Source organism: Haemorhous mexicanus, chromosome 3 (assembly GCF_027477595.1).
Source record: "Haemorhous mexicanus isolate bHaeMex1 chromosome 3, bHaeMex1.pri, whole genome shotgun sequence".
Classification (NCBI taxonomy): Eukaryota; Metazoa; Chordata; class Aves; order Passeriformes; family Fringillidae; genus Haemorhous; species Haemorhous mexicanus.
Genome location: NC_082343.1, coordinates 116,767,475 through 116,783,222, shown reverse-complemented (window position 1 = coordinate 116,783,222; position 15,748 = coordinate 116,767,475). Strand labels below are relative to the sequence as shown.

The window sequence follows — 15,748 nt, the reverse complement described above, 5'->3', positions numbered from 1 at the left end:
GTCCTGGATCTGGACCTCGTCTTGAATCTGGATGTGGATCCAGATCTGAATCTGGACCTGGAGCTGGTCCTGGACCTTGACCAGGCCTTGGACATTGAACTGGACATGGATCTGGATCGACATCTGGGCCTGGACTTGGACCCGAACCTGGGCTTAGACCTGGACCTGAACCTGGACTTGGATCCTAACTTTGACCGGAATGTGAGTCCAAAGCTGGATCTGGATCTGGTCCTGGACCTTGACCTGGAACTGGATCCACATCTGGGTCTGTGTCTGGATCTGGATCTGGTCCTGGACCTTGACTTGGATCTGGGTCCACACCTGGGTCTGGGTCTGGATCTGGACCTTGACCTGGACATGAATCCAAACCTGGATCTGGTCCTGGCCCTGGAGCTTCATCCTGCGGGATCCCAGCAGATCCCTGCTCCCGGCAGGATGGATCCCATCACCTCCACGGGACAAAGTTGTCCCCAGGGGGATCCTGCCCAGCTCCGTGCCATTCCCAGCCCTTGGAAGCAGAGCCAGCATTCCCAGGTTTCCTTCAAATCAGAAACAGCTGGTGCCAAGTCTTCCTCAGGGTGGGAATGTCCTGCGGTGGCTTTCAATGGAATTCCTCCCCAAAACAATGGAATTGAGAAGGGGTGGTGGGAAAATTGGCTTTGTTGGCATGGAAAAAAGAAAATTCTGGAAAAGTCTCGGAGCCAAGGCCCCTCTGCTGGGTTCCCGGGATCTGCCAGAGGGATCCAGCAGCAATTCCAGCCCGGATGCCTTGGAAAGCTCTGTTTGGGAATGGGGTGGCCAATTCCTGCTCCAACCTGGCTGGGACACCCTGGAAATCTGGGAATATCAGCACGGATTTCCTGGAGCCGGGCAGGCCACGAGGTTTTTCCCTCCAGGATGGATGTTCCAGGATCCAGGAGAGCAGATCCATCCTTGTGTCCCTAGGGGCTGGGACATCCCAAGGGATGGCTGGGGAATCACCGGGAGCTGTCCCGGTGGGTTTGGATCAGCCGGGATGTTTTGGGATGGGATCCGGGGGTGGTTGTGGACACCGGGAATGTTTTCCTTACCTCGGAGCCCGGGAAGGCCGGGAAGGCCGGGCTCTCCCTCCATCCCTTCCGTGCCTCGGTCTCCTTTGGGTCCCGGCGGCCCTGGAACACAACGGGAGGGCGGGAATCACATCCCGGAGTCGGGAATGTGCGGCAGGAGCTCCAGGAGATCCAGGATCACCGAGAAAGCTGGGACAAAGCAGTTTTCCATGATTTTAAACTTCTGGGTTTTGTGGATCTGAAATTCCAAGCTGGATCCCACCAACCTGCTCCAAGTGCCAGGAAAATTCACCTGGAAGCTCCACCTTGAGCGCGACTCCAGGAATTTTCCTTTGGACCAAAAGCCGGGACATTCCCAAGGAAATCATTGCAAGAAATCAGGGAAAATACGCATTTTGGGAATGTTCGGAGGATCCTGGAATTTTGGGGGCTGGAAAGGATTTGAAGGATCATCCAGGGGCAGGGACACTTTCCATTTGTCCGGCTGGGATGATCCTCTGGGAATTCTGGAGATGATCCTTGAGGAGAGGACTGACAGCAGGATTTTGGTGAAATCCCAGGAACACCCAGAAAATCCCAATCCTGGGTTTTATCCCTCATCCTGCAAAGGCTCAAATCCCAAAAGCTGAAAATAATCCGGAGCCAAAACATTGGGAAGAAGGAGTTTGAAGAGAAAAACAACAGGGAAGAAAAAAATATTCCTGGGATGAGAGAAAACAGGGCAGGAGAGGCCGGGAAGGGTCATTCCCACCCATCCAGGGCGAGGATTTGGGAACTGTTTTCCGAGAAATCCTAAAAGCCAGGAACTCGGGAAGCTGAGATCCAGCCAGGGCTGTGAGTGCTGGAAAAGGGGCAGGAAGAGCAGGGATGTGTTTCAATGGATCAGGAATTGGGATCTGGGAATGCTCTGTAGGAATCGGTGGGATCCGGAGTGGGATCTGGGGTGGGATCCGGAGTGGGATCCTGACCCACGTCAAGGTTGGGAACGATCCCGGGCTGGAGACGGTTTGGGATAGGAAAGGATGATGGGAAATATGGGATTACTGGCCCTGGCTGTGTCTTCCCCAGGGGCTGAGGGATGGGCTCTGGATCCCAGGAATGGACTCTGGATCCTGGGAATGGACTCTGGATCCCAGGGATAGACCCCAGATCCTGGGAATGGACTCCAGATCCTGGGAGTGGACTCTGGATCCCAGGGACTGACCCTGGATCTTGGGAATGGACTCCAGATCCTGGCGATGGACTCCAGATCCCAGCAATGGACTCTGGATCCCAAGGACAGACTCCAGATCCTGGGAATGGACTCTGGATCCTGGGGATGAACCCCAGACCCTTGGGATGGATCCCAGACCTTGGGATGGAACCCAGACCCTTGGGATGGATCCAGAACCCTTGGGATAGATCCCAGACCCTTGGGATAGACCCCAGACCCTTGGGATGGACCCCAGACCGGTGGGATAGATCCCAGACCCTGGGATGGATCCCAGACATTGGGATGGATCCCAGACCCTTGGGATGGGCACTTCCAGGGATGGGGCAGCTGCAGATTTTCTGGAATGCTCCCGGGGATGGCCCCATCCCAGGAGCAGCTCTCAGGACAGGACACCGGGAGCAGCTGGGCTGGAGAAAAATCGGGAATGGCAGCTGGGAGAAGCTCCCGGGCATTTCCAGCTCTTCCCACCCCACAGCTCCTGAGGGTCGGACGCGGGAGATCCCATTCCTGCTTCCCACCCTCCAATCCCAGAGGGATGAGGCATTTCCTGAGGGATGGGACTCTCCTGTCACCTTTGGGGCCTGCTGGGATCCAGCACATCCCACCCCGGGATCCACCGAGCGGATCCCGGGAATTCTCCCTCGCGGCGGCTCCCAAGACCCAAAACTTCTCCGCGTCGTCCTTCCCGAGCCACGGGAGGTGCTCAGAGTGACCCTGGACAGGAGCCTGGGGACCTTCCCAAGCTGCCACCGCCCAATTCCAGGATCCAGGATCCAGAGCTCGGGATAGCCGAGGGTTTGGGGAGAAGGAAAAGGCCCCCCCAGGCAGACAGGGAACGTCTCGGCCAAATCCAGCCGGGAACAGGACGGACTCACCCAAGGACATCTGGAGCTGGGATGAATCCAGCTGGGCACGAGGCCCCAGGAATTATCCATGGGCTGGGAGGAGAGGGGAGTTTGGGATGCCAGGAATGTGTCAGGGCTGATAAATCCGGTGCCGGCCCTTGGGAAGGGGTTTGTTTTGGGATAACGCGATTCCAGGGCTCCGTGACAGGTCCCACCCTTGGTGGCTTCATCCCAGAGCAGGTGACGTCATTCCCATGGATGGGGAGGGAAAAGTGGGATCTGAGGAGGGGGGAAATATCAAAGCAATCGGGGCAGGGTGATCCCAGCATCCCAAAAACAGGGATCGGAGCCAAGGTCCCCCAGGGATGATAGTTGGTATTCCAGGGGGATGGATCTCCTGGATCTCCTGGGGATCCACTGCATCCATCCCCTCTGGCTCGGCAGCTGGAAAAGGGGAACAAGTGCCTTGGCACCATGCCTGGCCTTGGAATTCCACCTGGAATTCCAGCAAAATATATCCCTCATCCTGCAAAGGCTCAAATCCCAAAAGCTGAAAATAATCCGGAGCCAAGACGTTGGGAAGAAGGACTTTGAAGAGAAAAACAACGGGGAAGAAAAAAATATTCCTGGGATGAGAGAAAACAGGGCAGAGGAGGCCGGGAAGGGTCATTCCCACCCATCCAGGGCGAGGATTTGGGAACTGTTTTCCGAGAAATCCTAAAAGCCGGGAACTCGGGAAGCTGAGACCCAGCCAGGGCTGTGAGTGCTGGAAAAGGGGCAGGAAGAGCAGGGATGTGTTTTAATGGATCGGGAATTGGGATCTGGGAATGCTCTGTAGGAATCGGTGGGATCCGGAGTGGGATCTGGAGAGGGATCTGGGGTGGGATCCTGGATCTCCAGCTGGAAGCACCAGGAGTGAGCGACAGCCCAGGTGGAAAACAGGACAGTAGCTGCTCCCAAGCTCCTGCTCCAGCCCGTAGCTCCCACTGGGATCTCCTGGGTTTCTCCATGGGGCTCTCACTCCCTGGCACAGCATTCCCAGAGAAGCTGTGGCTGCCCCTGGATCCCTGGAAGTGCCCAAGGCCAGGCTGGACAGGGCTGGGAGCAGCCTGGGCCAGGGGAAGGTGTTGGAGTTGGAACAGGATGGGATTTAAGGGCTCTTCCCAACCGAACAATTCCAGGATTTGGGAAGGGCTGAGGATGGATCCCAGACCCTTGGGATGGACCTAGACCCTTGGAATGGATCCCAGACCCTCTGGGATGGACCTCAGACATTGGGATGGATCCCAGACCTTGGGATAGATCCCAGACCCTTGGGATGGACCCCAGACCCTCTGGATGGACCCAGACCCTCTGGATGGACCCAGACCCTCGGGATGGATCCCAGACCCTTGGGATGGACCCCAGACCCTTGGGATGGATCCTACACCCTTGGGATGGACCCCAGACCCTTGGGATGGACCCAGACCCTCGGGATGGACCCCAGACCCTTGGGATGGACCCCAGACCCTCGGGATGGATCCCAGACCCTTGGGATGGATCCCAGACCCTTGGGATGGATCCCAGACCCTTGGGATGGATCTCAGACCTTGAGATGGATCCCAGACCCTTGGGATGGATCCCAGACCCCTGGGGTTGGTTTTTCCTGGCAGCTTTGAGGGAATCTTGGGAGCTACCTTCCAAACCGTGGATGGGGAATATTTGGAGAGTCCAAGGGGATGGAGACACCTGAGAAAGGATGGATGGGAGAGGATCTGGGACCTTCCCAACCGGAAAGACCTGGAGGGGCTGGAGCGTGTCCAGGGCAGGGAACGGAGCTGGGAAGGCAATGGAGCCCCAGGGAGCTGGGAAGGGGCTCAGCCTGGAGAAAAGGAGGCTCAGGGGGGACCTTCCCCCTCTCCACAGCTCCACGAACAGCTGGAGCCAGTTGGGATTTGGGACCCGCTCCCGAGAAACAAGAAACCGGATGAGGAACGGGCCTCAGGCTGTGCCAGGGAAGGTTGAGTTGGATCTTGGGAACAATTCTTTCAGGGAAAGGGCTGTGAAGGGTTGGAACAGGCCCAGGGCGGTTTGGAGTCCCCATCCCTGGCAGGATTAAAATCCACCTGGATTTGGGTTGGACACGGATCAGCAGTGGTGACCAGCCGGACTCCGTGACCTCGGAGAGCTTTTCCAACCTCAACAACTCCACCGGAGTTATTCTCCAACTGGAGAATCCAGGGATTCTCCAATCCCTGCCGGACCGACACATCCCACAGGAGCGCGGGGACCGTTCCCGATCCCACCACTCACCCCGGATCACGGAGATGTTCCGGAGCGCCACGGAATGCTCCCAGTCCTTGAAGCGCAGCTCCTCGGTGACGTTGTTGAGCAGGGCCAGCTCCATCCTCAGCTGCCTCTCCATGGCCCCGTGCGCCGCCCGCATCCTCCGCGCATCCTCGCTGGCGTTGCCCAGGAGCCCCTGCAGGTCCCGGAGCCGGGAATGCTGCACGCGGACGTCGTAGGAGAAGCTGCGGTTCATGGAATCCACCGCCCCGCCCAGCGCCGCCACCTGCTCGCCCAGCGCCTCCAGCCGCCCGCCCAGGTGGCCCAGGAGGTGCTGGTGGTGCTCCAGGAGCAGCCGGCTGCCGTTGGCGTCCACCGAGAGCCGCGACAGCTCCAGCTGGGCCGCGTCGCTCTGCTGGCCCAGCGAGTCCCGGAGCCGGGACACCGAGCGCTCCGTCTGCCCGGCCTGGCTCTGCAGGCTCCACAGGAGCTCCTGCAGCCTCTGGAGCGAGCCCGACAGCAGGAACAGTGAGTCCGAGTGGTTCTGCAGGAGGTCCTGGAGCCTCCAGATGTGCTCCAGGAGGTCGGCCCTGGGCAGGGGGTGCAGCAGCTGCAGCTGCAGGTCCCGGAAGGTCTCGTTGAGGCGCTGGACGTTCCCCAGCAGCGCCTTCAGCTCCTCGGGGGACGACCGGGGCCGGGACACTGCGGTGGAGGAGGGCAGGGGGAGGTCAGGAGGAGCCCTGGGGTGTCCGCCCCAGGACATTTCCGGTTCCTCAGTGCCTGGAGGTGAAGTTCCCAGCCCAGAAGGTTCCCCCCCATCCTGAATCCAAGGCTGCGGGTGCTGGAGAAGGGCTGGAGGATCCTGGGATGGTTTGGGTGGGGAGGAACCGTCAAGCTCATCCCGTTCCACCTGGACAGGGACACTTCCCATGATCCCAGGGTGATCCAAGCCCATCCAACCCACCCTTGGACACTGGCAGGGATTCTCTGGGAATCCCAGCCCAGCCAGGAATCCCTTCCCAAGATCCCACCATCCCAAGCTCCCCTTTCCCACTGGAAGCCATTCCCTGGCTCCTGCCCCTCCAGCCCTTGCCCAAATCCCAGCTCTCCTTTCCCTCTGCAAAAGGCTCCAAGGATTCCCTGCAACCTTCCCTGATCCCGCTGCACCTTCCCAGCTCTCCCAGCCTGGCACTGGATCCAGCCCCATCCCAGCTCCTCCTATAGAAGGAATTTTGGGATCCAGGGGCTTCCCTGGGAACTGGGGACTCCAGGCAAGGTCTCCCTTCCCTTTTCCATCCCAGAATTCCATAAAAAATCCCTGGGGATGGATCCTGAGTGTCCTTGATCCCAGAATCCCGGGATGGTTTGGGATGGGATCCATGGATCTTCAATCCCATCCCAGGGACACTTCCCACCATCCCAGGGTGATCCAAACCCACCCTTGGACACTGCCAGGGATCCAGGGATTCTCTGGGAATCCCAGCCCAGCCAGGAATTCCTGCCCAAGCTCCCACCATCCCAAGCTCCCCTTTCCCACTGGAAGCCATTTCCTGGCTCCCTCCAGCCCTTGCCCAAATCCCAGCTCTCCTGGAGCCCCTTGGGGATCGGGAAGCAGCTCCAAGGATTCCCTGGATCCATTTTTTTTCCCCTTGAAGCCACATCCCAAAGTATTTCTCTGCTGGGACAGAATTCCTGCCTGGATCCATCCCAGCAGCTCCAGAGGATCCCGGAATGGTTTTGGGTGGGAAGGGACCTCCAATCCCACCCCATTCCAACCCCGACACCTCCCACCATCTCTCCAAGGCTGTCCGAGCTGGAATCAGGTTCTTCCAGGCATCTCCCCAACCCCAGGTCCTGCATCCCAGAGTTTGTCCCGGAATTCCGGCTGGGATTCTCCTCCTGGCACAGGGCAGGGTTGGGTTTCCCTCTGCTCATCCCAGTTTGTCCCCAGCACCCCCGGGAGGGATCTGAGGGATTTTGGGAGGAGCTTTGGAACAGATCCCACGGGAAGGACGGAAAACTCCAGGGGAAAACATTCCCTGGGGAAGAACTTCGAAACATTTGAGATTTTGAATATTTTTGGGGTTTTTAATGGGTTTTTGGGGTGTTTTGGGGGTTTTCGAGATTTCAAATTCTTTGGGTTTTTTTACGTATTTTTGGGACGTTTTAGGATTTTTTTGGGGATTTTTTGAATTTTTGGGGGTTTTTATGTGATTTTTATGCGTTTTGGGGGACGTTTCTGGGATTTATTTTTTTTTTTAGTTCTTTGATGGTTTTTTATGGTTTTGGGGTTTTTTTAGGATTATTTGAGGGATCCTTTTGGAGGTTTCCTAGGGAGTGTTTTTGAAATTCTTTGGGGTTTTTGTGGGGTTTTGGTTTTGGGGTTTTTTTTTGGGATTTTAAAAAATTCTTTGGGATTTTTTAATGGGTTTTTAGGGTTTTTTAATGGGTTGGGGGGAATTTTAAAAAAATTCTTTGGGGCTTTTAATGGGTTTTGGGAGGGGATTTCTGGGATTTTTTTTTGAGATCTTTGGTGGTTTTTATGGGTTTTTAATGGGGTTTGGGTGTTTTTGGGGGGGAATTTAAAAAAATTCTTTGGGATTTTTCATAGTTTTTAGGGTTTTTATGGGTTTTGGGGGAATTTTAAAAATTTTTGGGGCTTTTAATGGGTTTTGGGAGGGGTTTTCTGGGATTTTTTTTTTTTAATTCTTTGGTGGATTTTATGGGTTTTTAATGGGGTTTGGGTGGTTTTTTTGGATTTTAAAATTCTTTGGGATTTTTAATGGGTTTTTTGGGGTTTTGGGGGGATTTTTAAAAAATTTTTGGGGCTTTTAATGGGTTTTGGGAGGGGTTTTCTGGGATTTTTTTTGAGATCTTTGGTGGATTTTATGGGTTTTTAATGGGGTTTGGGTGGGTTTTTTATTTTTAAAAATTCTTTGGGATATTTAATGTGTTTTTACGTTTTTTGGTGTTTTGGGGGAATTAAAAAAAAATTTGGGGTTTTTAATGGGTTTTGGGAGGGGTTTTCTGGGATTTGTTTTTGAGATCTTTGGTGGATTTTATGGGTTTTTAATGGGATTTGGGTGGGGGTTTTTTGATTTTTAAAAATTCTTTGGGATTTTTAATGGGTTTTTGGGGTTTTTTGGTGTTTTGGGGGAATTTTAAAAAAAATTGGGGTTTTTAATGGGTTTTGGGTGGGGTTTTCTGGGATTTTTTTTGAGATCTTTCGTGGATTTTATGGATTTTTAATGGGGTTTGAGGGTTTTTTTTGTCTGCTTGATTCTTTTTCCCCGCACGATCCCAACTTTCCCTCCCCTGCATGACCCGGAAAACCCTCCCGGGCAGGGATCCCGAGGCCATGGAAGCTTCTGGAAGTTCTGGGAGCATCCTCACCTGCCAGGATGAAGATTCCCACCAGGATGAGGAGCACCAGGAGGTAAAGCCCCACCACGGAATATTTCAGCGCCGCCACGGAGCCCATGCGGGCGCAGCGCCCCGAGGGGCTCCTGCTCCGGCCGGGATCTGCGGGATGGACGGGACACGGAGTCAGGGAGGGAATGGTGGGGATCATCCCCGAGGAGGAACCAGGGGAATGGCCGAGGAAAGGTGGGATGGGATTGGAGCAAGCTGGGATGGGATGGGATGGGATGGGGTGGGATGGGATAGCATGGGATTGGGATAGAATGGGATGGGATGGGATGGGATGGGATTGGGATGGGATTGGGATGGGATTGGGATGGGATGGGATTGGGATGGGATGGGATGGGATGGGATGGGATGGGATGGGATGGGATGGGATGGGATGGGATGGGATTGAAGGTCCCTTTCCACCCAAAACCATTCCGGGATCCTCTGGAGCTGCTGGGATGGATCCAGGCAGGAATTCTGTCCCAGCAGAGAAATACTTTGGGATGTGGCTTCAAGGGGGAAAAAAAAGGATCCAGGGAATCCTTGGAGCCGCTTCCCGATCCTCAAGGGGCTCCAGAAGAGCAGGGATTTGGGCAAGGGCTGGAGGGGCAGGAGCCAGGGAATGGCTTCCAGTGGGAAAGGGGAGCTTGGGATGGTGGGAGCTTGGGCAGGAATTCCTGGCTGGGCTGGGATTCCCAGAGAATCCCTGGATCCCTGGCAGTGTCCAAGGGTGGGTTTGGAGCAGCCTGGGATGGTGGGAAGTGTCCCTGGGATGGGATTGAAGGTCCATGGATCCCATCCCAAACCATCCCGGGATTCTGGGATCAAGGACACTCAGGATCCATCCCCAGGGATTTTTTATGGAATTTGGGGATGGAAAAGGGAAGGGAGACCCTGCCTGGAGTCCCCAATTCTCAGGGAAGCCCCTGGATCCCAAAATTCCATCCCAGAGAGGAGTTGGATGGGGCTGGGTGCAATGCCAGGCTGGGAGAGCTGGGAATGTGCAGCTGGATCAGGGAAGGATGCAGGGAATCCTTGGAGCCTTTTGCAGAGGGAAAGGAGAGCTGGGATTTGGGCAAGGGCTGGAGGGAGCCAGGGAATGGCTTCCTGTGGGAAAGGGGAGCTTGGGATGGTGGGATCTTGGGAAGGGATTCCTGGCTGGGCTGGGATTCCCAGAGAATCTCTGGATCCCTGGGAATGTCCCAGGTTGGGTTGGATCACCCTGGGATGGTGGGAAGTGTCCCTGCCCATGGAACGGGATGAGTTTGAAGGTCTCTTCCCACCTGAAGCATTCCCTGTTGGATCCTGGCAGGAACACCGGGATTCTGGGAGAAGATTTTCCCACCATTTTCGCTCCAGCTCCATTTGCCCTTTCCCAAATCCGAGCTTCCCGGGGGAGATACCAACGGGAGATGGAGGAAAAGCCCAGAATTCCCACCTGGAGTCTCCATCCTGGTGTTTTGTGCTCCTCGGAGCTCCGAGGCTCCGATCCAGAGCCCCACATCCCACAGGAGAGGGGAACCCCAAATCCCAACCTCCTGGATGGAGACAGCTCTGATCCACAGCCGGATCCAGCCTGGGCCATTCCCACTGGGATTTGGGATCCCATCCCATGGCAATTCCCAGCTCCAGCCTGAGCCATTCCCACTGGGATTTGGGATCCCATTCCCACTGGGATTTGGGATCCCATTCCCACCGGGATTTTGGATCCCATCCTATGGCAATTCCCATCTCCAGCCTGGCCCATCCCTGCCGGGCAATGCCCAGGTGGGATCTCCCCCCGTACCAGTGGGATCCAGCTGCTCCCTGGAATTCCGGCGATGGAACCCCTGGATGGGGAGATCCCAGAATTCCAGGGACCCTTCCCCAGGCCATCCTTGTCCTTGTCCCCGTGTGTCCATCCCGGGAAAACGGGGATGGCTGGAAAAGCCTCCAGCCGGGAAAGGGTTACGGCGGGCGGATCCCGAAACTCAGCCCGGCTTCGGGAGCTCCGCGATGGATCCAGGGGGCGATCCCGAGGGAATGCGGCTCAGGTGGGATCCGGGATGTTCCAGCTGGATCTCGTCCCCCTCTCCCCGCCCAGAATTCCCGGGATGGAGCCGCGGGATGAGGAGGGCGCCGATGTTTTCCTGACATTTCGCGCTTCCAGCGGCTCCTGGGACACCCCGGGAGGAGCTGGCGGCGCGCCCCGATCCACCCACTCCCATTCCCGGCCCTTGGAAGCGTTTGCCCGTGGAAAGGGCCGGGATCCAAGGAGAAGCGAACATTTCCTGCCCCTGCCCAGGCTCCGGGGAGCGGGAGGAGGAAAACAACCGGGATTCGGGGATTTGGGGTCCCCGAAACCCTGGAAAAAGTCCGGGAATGCCGTTCCTGGGCCAGCAGAAGGTTTGGATCGCGCTTCCGATGGATCCTCGCCCCCCCGGCCGGAGTTTTCCATGAATTCGGGCGGGATCCCGGTGGTCCCACCCTCAGGGGTGACTTTGCTCCTGCCCCTTCCCAGAAATCCCGCTCCAGAGACCTCTTCCCTGGGAATGGGGTTCCGTGGAGGGTCAGCCCCGCCTTGGGATGAGCCCCGAGAATTCCAGGCCGAGTTCCATCAAAACCCCAAAGCCAGGGAGGCACCTCCAGCCTTTCCCGGGGCAAGGGATTTGCTGGGAATTCTGGGATCGCTCCAGGGGGGCTCCGGCTCTTCCCTCCCGGCTTTTCCAGAGGTTTCCCGGTGGGAAAGGATGGGACCAACAGGATCGGGAAGGTGGGAAGAGGCAGGAGCAGGGATTTGGGGAACGGGATCAACACTCAGGGATCTCCTGGACAGGGAATTCCCCCTCCGGATCCAAAGCTGTCCCTACCCCTACAGATCCCCTTGGAATCATCTCCTTGCAGCATTCCCAGGAGGAATTTATCTGGAGCTCGAGGTTCCCAGCTCAGCCAGCCCCTCCCCACCCTCCCAGCCAGGAATTCCTTCCCAAGATCCCACCATCCCAAGCTCCCCTTTCCCACGGGAAGCCATTCCCTGGCTCCTGCCCCTCCAGCCCTTGCCCAAATCCCAGCTCTCCTTTCCCTCTGCAAAAGGCTCCAAGGATTCCCTGCATCCTTCCCTGATCTGGCTGCACATTCCCAGCTCTCCTGGATTGCATCCATCCCCATCCCAACTCCTCCTGGAGAAGGAATTTTGGGATCCAGGGGCTTCCCTGGGAACTGGGGACTCTAGGCAGGGTCTCCCTTCCCTTTTCCATCCCCAAATCCCATAAAAATCCCTGGGGATGGATCCTGAGTGTCCTTGATCCAGGAATCCCGGGATGGTTTGGGATGGGATCCATGGACCTTCAACCCCATCCCAGGGACACTTCCCACCATCCCAGGGTGATCCAAGCCCCATCCAGCCTTTCCTTGGACACCCCAGGGACGAGGGAGCTGCAGAATCCCTGGAAAACCTGGCCCGGGGCCGGGACACCTCCCGGTGCCACTCCCACCACGGAATCCAGTGTTCCCAAGGCCGGGAATCCCGGCTGGAATGCAGAGCTGAGCGCTGAGCCCATCCCTGCAGGGGAGGAGCCGCATCCGGAGCTCCTTCCCGGAGATCCGCGCGCTCCCACCCCCCCCATGGATCCAGAGGTGGATCCCGAGGTGGATCCCAAGGTGGATCTGGGGGGGAACTGGAGGCGGATCCAGAGGTGGATCCCAAGGTGGATCTGGAGGCTGATCCAGAGGTGGATCCTGGGGTGGATCCCAATGCAGATCTGGAGTTGGATGCAGGGGTGGATCCCGAGGTGGATTCTGGGCTGGATCTGGGGGTATCTGGAGGTGGATCCAGGGCTGGATCCACAGGTGGATCCCCAGGTGGATCCAGAGGTGGATCCTAGGTTGGGTCCAGAGCTGGATCCAGGGGTGGATCCAGGGATAGATGCAGGGATGGATCCAGAGGTGGATCCAGGGGTGGATCTGGAGGTTGATGCAGGAGTGGATCCAGAGGTGGATTTAGAGCTGGATCCAGAAGTGGATCCCCAGGTGGATCCAGAGGTGGATCCCAAGGCGGATCCAGAGGTGGATCCCAAGGCGGATCCAGAGGTGGATCCCAGTGGATCCCAAGAGGATCCGGAGGCGGATCCGCTCTCACCGTCCTCGCAGAGGTTCAGCTTGGAAAGGCTCCGTCCCTCGAAGGGCTCCTCCAGGACGGATCCGTTCTCCCGCTCGGAGAAGGTGTGGAGATCCACGGCCTTGTTCTCCATCCTGCTGGAGAAAAACGGGAATGTCCCACGGGGCTGGGCCTCGGCACATCCCAATCCCAACCCCAATCCCAGCCCCAATCCCAATCCCAACCCCAATCCCAAATCCCAACCCCAATCCCAAATCCCAACCCCAAATCCCAATCACGGCTCCGGCATCGGGATGGGGCAGGTGAGAGCCCACCTGGAGCTCCCGGATCCCAAAATCCGGAGCTGCTCCAGGCTGGGAGAGCTGGGAATGTGCAGCTGGATCAGGGAAGGATGCAGGGAATCCTTGGAGCCTTTTGCAGAGGGAAAAGAGAGCTGGGATTTGGGCAAGGGCTGGAGGGGCAGGAGCCAGGGAATGGCTTCCAGTGGGAAAGGGGAGCTTGGGATGGTGGGATCTTGGGAAGGAATTCCTGGCTGGGCTGGGATTCCCAGAGAATCCCTGGATCCCTGGCAGTGCCCAAGGCTGGACGGGGTTTGGGGCAGGCACAGATCCATGGATTCTGTTTTCCCTGGGAATTTGGTGCCGCTGGAGTTTTGTCACCCCCACCCCAGTTACAGCAGCACTCCCAGCTCCGGTCCCACTTCCAAGGAGGAAAATCCATCCAGGAATTCCAGAGGGGTCTCTCAAATCCCCTGCAGGAACGGGGATGGGGGATGGGGGCAGGAGCATCCCAGGGGAAGCGGGATATGGAGAAACTCCGGGCAGAGACTGACCCGGGACACCGGGACAGGGGATCTGGGATAGGAACCGGGACAGGAACTGGGACAGGAACTGGGACAGGGAGAACTGGGACAGAAACTGGGATAGGAACCAGGATAGGAACTGGGATAGGAACCGGGATAGGAACCGGGACAGGGAGAACCAGGATAGGAACTGGGGTAGGAACTGGGATAGGAACCGGGATAGGAACCGGGACAGGGAGAACCAGGATAGGAACTGGGGTAGGAACTGGGATAGGAACCGGGACAGGGAGAACCAGGATAGGAACTGGGATAGGAACTGGGAGAGGAACTGGGAGAGGAACTGGGATAGGAACTGGGACAGGGAGAACCAGGATAGGAACGGGGACAGGAACTGGGACAGGGGATCCAGGATAGGAACTGGGACAGGAACCAGATAGGAACCGGGACAGGGGGAACCGGGATAGGAACCGGGATAGGAACCGGGATAGGCATGGGGACATGGGGAACTGGGATAGGGGATCTGGGGCAGGAACTGGATTGGGGGAACTGGGACAGGAACCGGGATTGGGGGATCCAGGATAGGAACTGGGATAGGAACAGGGACAAGAACTGGGACAGGGGGAACTGGAATAGGAACCGGGACAGGGGATCCGGGACAGGAACCGGGACAGGAACTGAACAGGAAGAGGGACAGGGGATCTGGGATAGGATCTGGGATAGAGAAAACTGGGATAGGAACTGGGATAGGAACCAGGATAAGGGGATCTGGGATAGGGAAAACCGGGATAGGACCTGGGATAGGAACCAGGACAGGGGGATCTGGGACAGGATCCGGGATAAGAACTGGGATAGGAACCAGGATAGGGGGATCTGGGACAGGAGCATCCCCTGGGAATGCCAGGGCAAAAATCCCCCACAGGGATTTGGGGCAGGAACTTCCCCTGGGGAAACTGGGACAGAGAGAACCAGGATAGGAACCGGGACAGGGAGAACCGGGACAGGAACCAGGATAAGAACCGGGATAGGAACCAGGACAGGGAGAACTGGGATCGGAACCAGGAGAGAAGGAACCGGGACAGGAACTGGAGCCACCTGGACAGGGGGATCCGGGACACAGGAATTCGGGACAGGAGCATCCCCGGGAGAACCGGGACACAGGAATTCGGGACAGGAGCACCCCGGGAGAACCGGGACACAGGAATTCGGGACAGGAGCATCCTGGGAGAACCGGGACACACGAATTCGGGACAGGAGCATCCCGGGAGAACCGGAGCACCTCCCTCTCCTCCGCCCGCGGCGCTCGGGGGCTGCCCCAGCCCGCTCCCCTCCCGGCGCTCCCCCCGTTCCCGCTCACCCGCGGGATTTCCCGAACTTCCCGTGGCCTCTTCCCGGGATTTCCCTCAGTCCCCGGGCTGCGTCCCGCCGGCGCTGGCCGGTACCGGGGGCCGAGGACGGCGAGGAGCCCCCCCGGGCCGCGGCGGGGCCCGGCAGCCGCCCATGGGTGCGGGGTCCCGGGGCTGTGAGCGGGGCCCGCCCGGCCGGAGCCTTTTGTAGGCGGGACGGGAGCGGGGCCGGGCTCCCCGCGCCCCCTCCCGCCCACCGGGGCCGCCCCCGCCGCTCCGAGCCCGCCCTGGGCCGGGAGAGGGGCAGGGAGGAGGGAACCGGGAGTGGAACGGGGCTGGAACAACTCCTGGGGCAACCGGGACAGGGGGGACCGGGACAGGAGAAATTCCCGGTGGGACCGGGACAGGACGGACCGGGACAGGAGAAACTCCCGGTGGGACCGGGACAGGGGGGACCGGGACAGGAGAAACTCCCGGTGGGACCAGGACAGGACGGACCGGGACAGGAGAAACTCCCGGTGGGACCGGGACAGGGGGGACCGGGACAGGAGAAACTCCCGGTGGTACCGAGACAGGGAGAACCGGGATAGGACGGACTGGGACAGGAGAAACTCCCGGTGGGACCGGGACGGGGTAACCGGGATAGGACGGACCGGGATAGGAGAATCTACGGTGGAACCGGAGCAGGGGTAACCGGGACAGGGGAGACCGGGACAGGAGAAACTCC

General features: G+C 58.0%; 1 protein-coding gene across 3 annotated transcripts in view; it reads right to left on the bottom strand.

Annotated features, from left to right (window-relative positions):
* The window catches only part of SCARA5 (scavenger receptor class A member 5), a 28,388-nt gene extending 13,221 nt beyond the window's left edge, over window positions 1-15,167 (bottom strand). The window contains exons 1-5 of one of the 3 annotated variants that reach the window (XM_059843145.1): window positions 15,033-15,167; window positions 12,898-13,013; window positions 8,766-8,894; window positions 5,400-6,074; window positions 1,071-1,151 (exon numbers count right to left, since the gene is read on the bottom strand). In XM_059843145.1, the coding sequence (XP_059699128.1) occupies window positions 1,071-1,151; window positions 5,400-6,074; window positions 8,766-8,894; window positions 12,898-13,009 (997 nt within the window). In that variant the 5' untranslated portion in view covers window positions 13,010-13,013; window positions 15,033-15,167. Of the gene's footprint in view, window positions 1-1,070; window positions 1,152-5,399; window positions 6,075-8,765; window positions 8,895-12,897; window positions 13,014-13,190; window positions 13,281-15,032 lie in introns of those variants that run through there. The other 2 variants (XM_059843144.1, XM_059843146.1) reach the window with 2 other exon arrangements.
* Window positions 15,168-15,748: the final 581 nt, after the last annotated feature.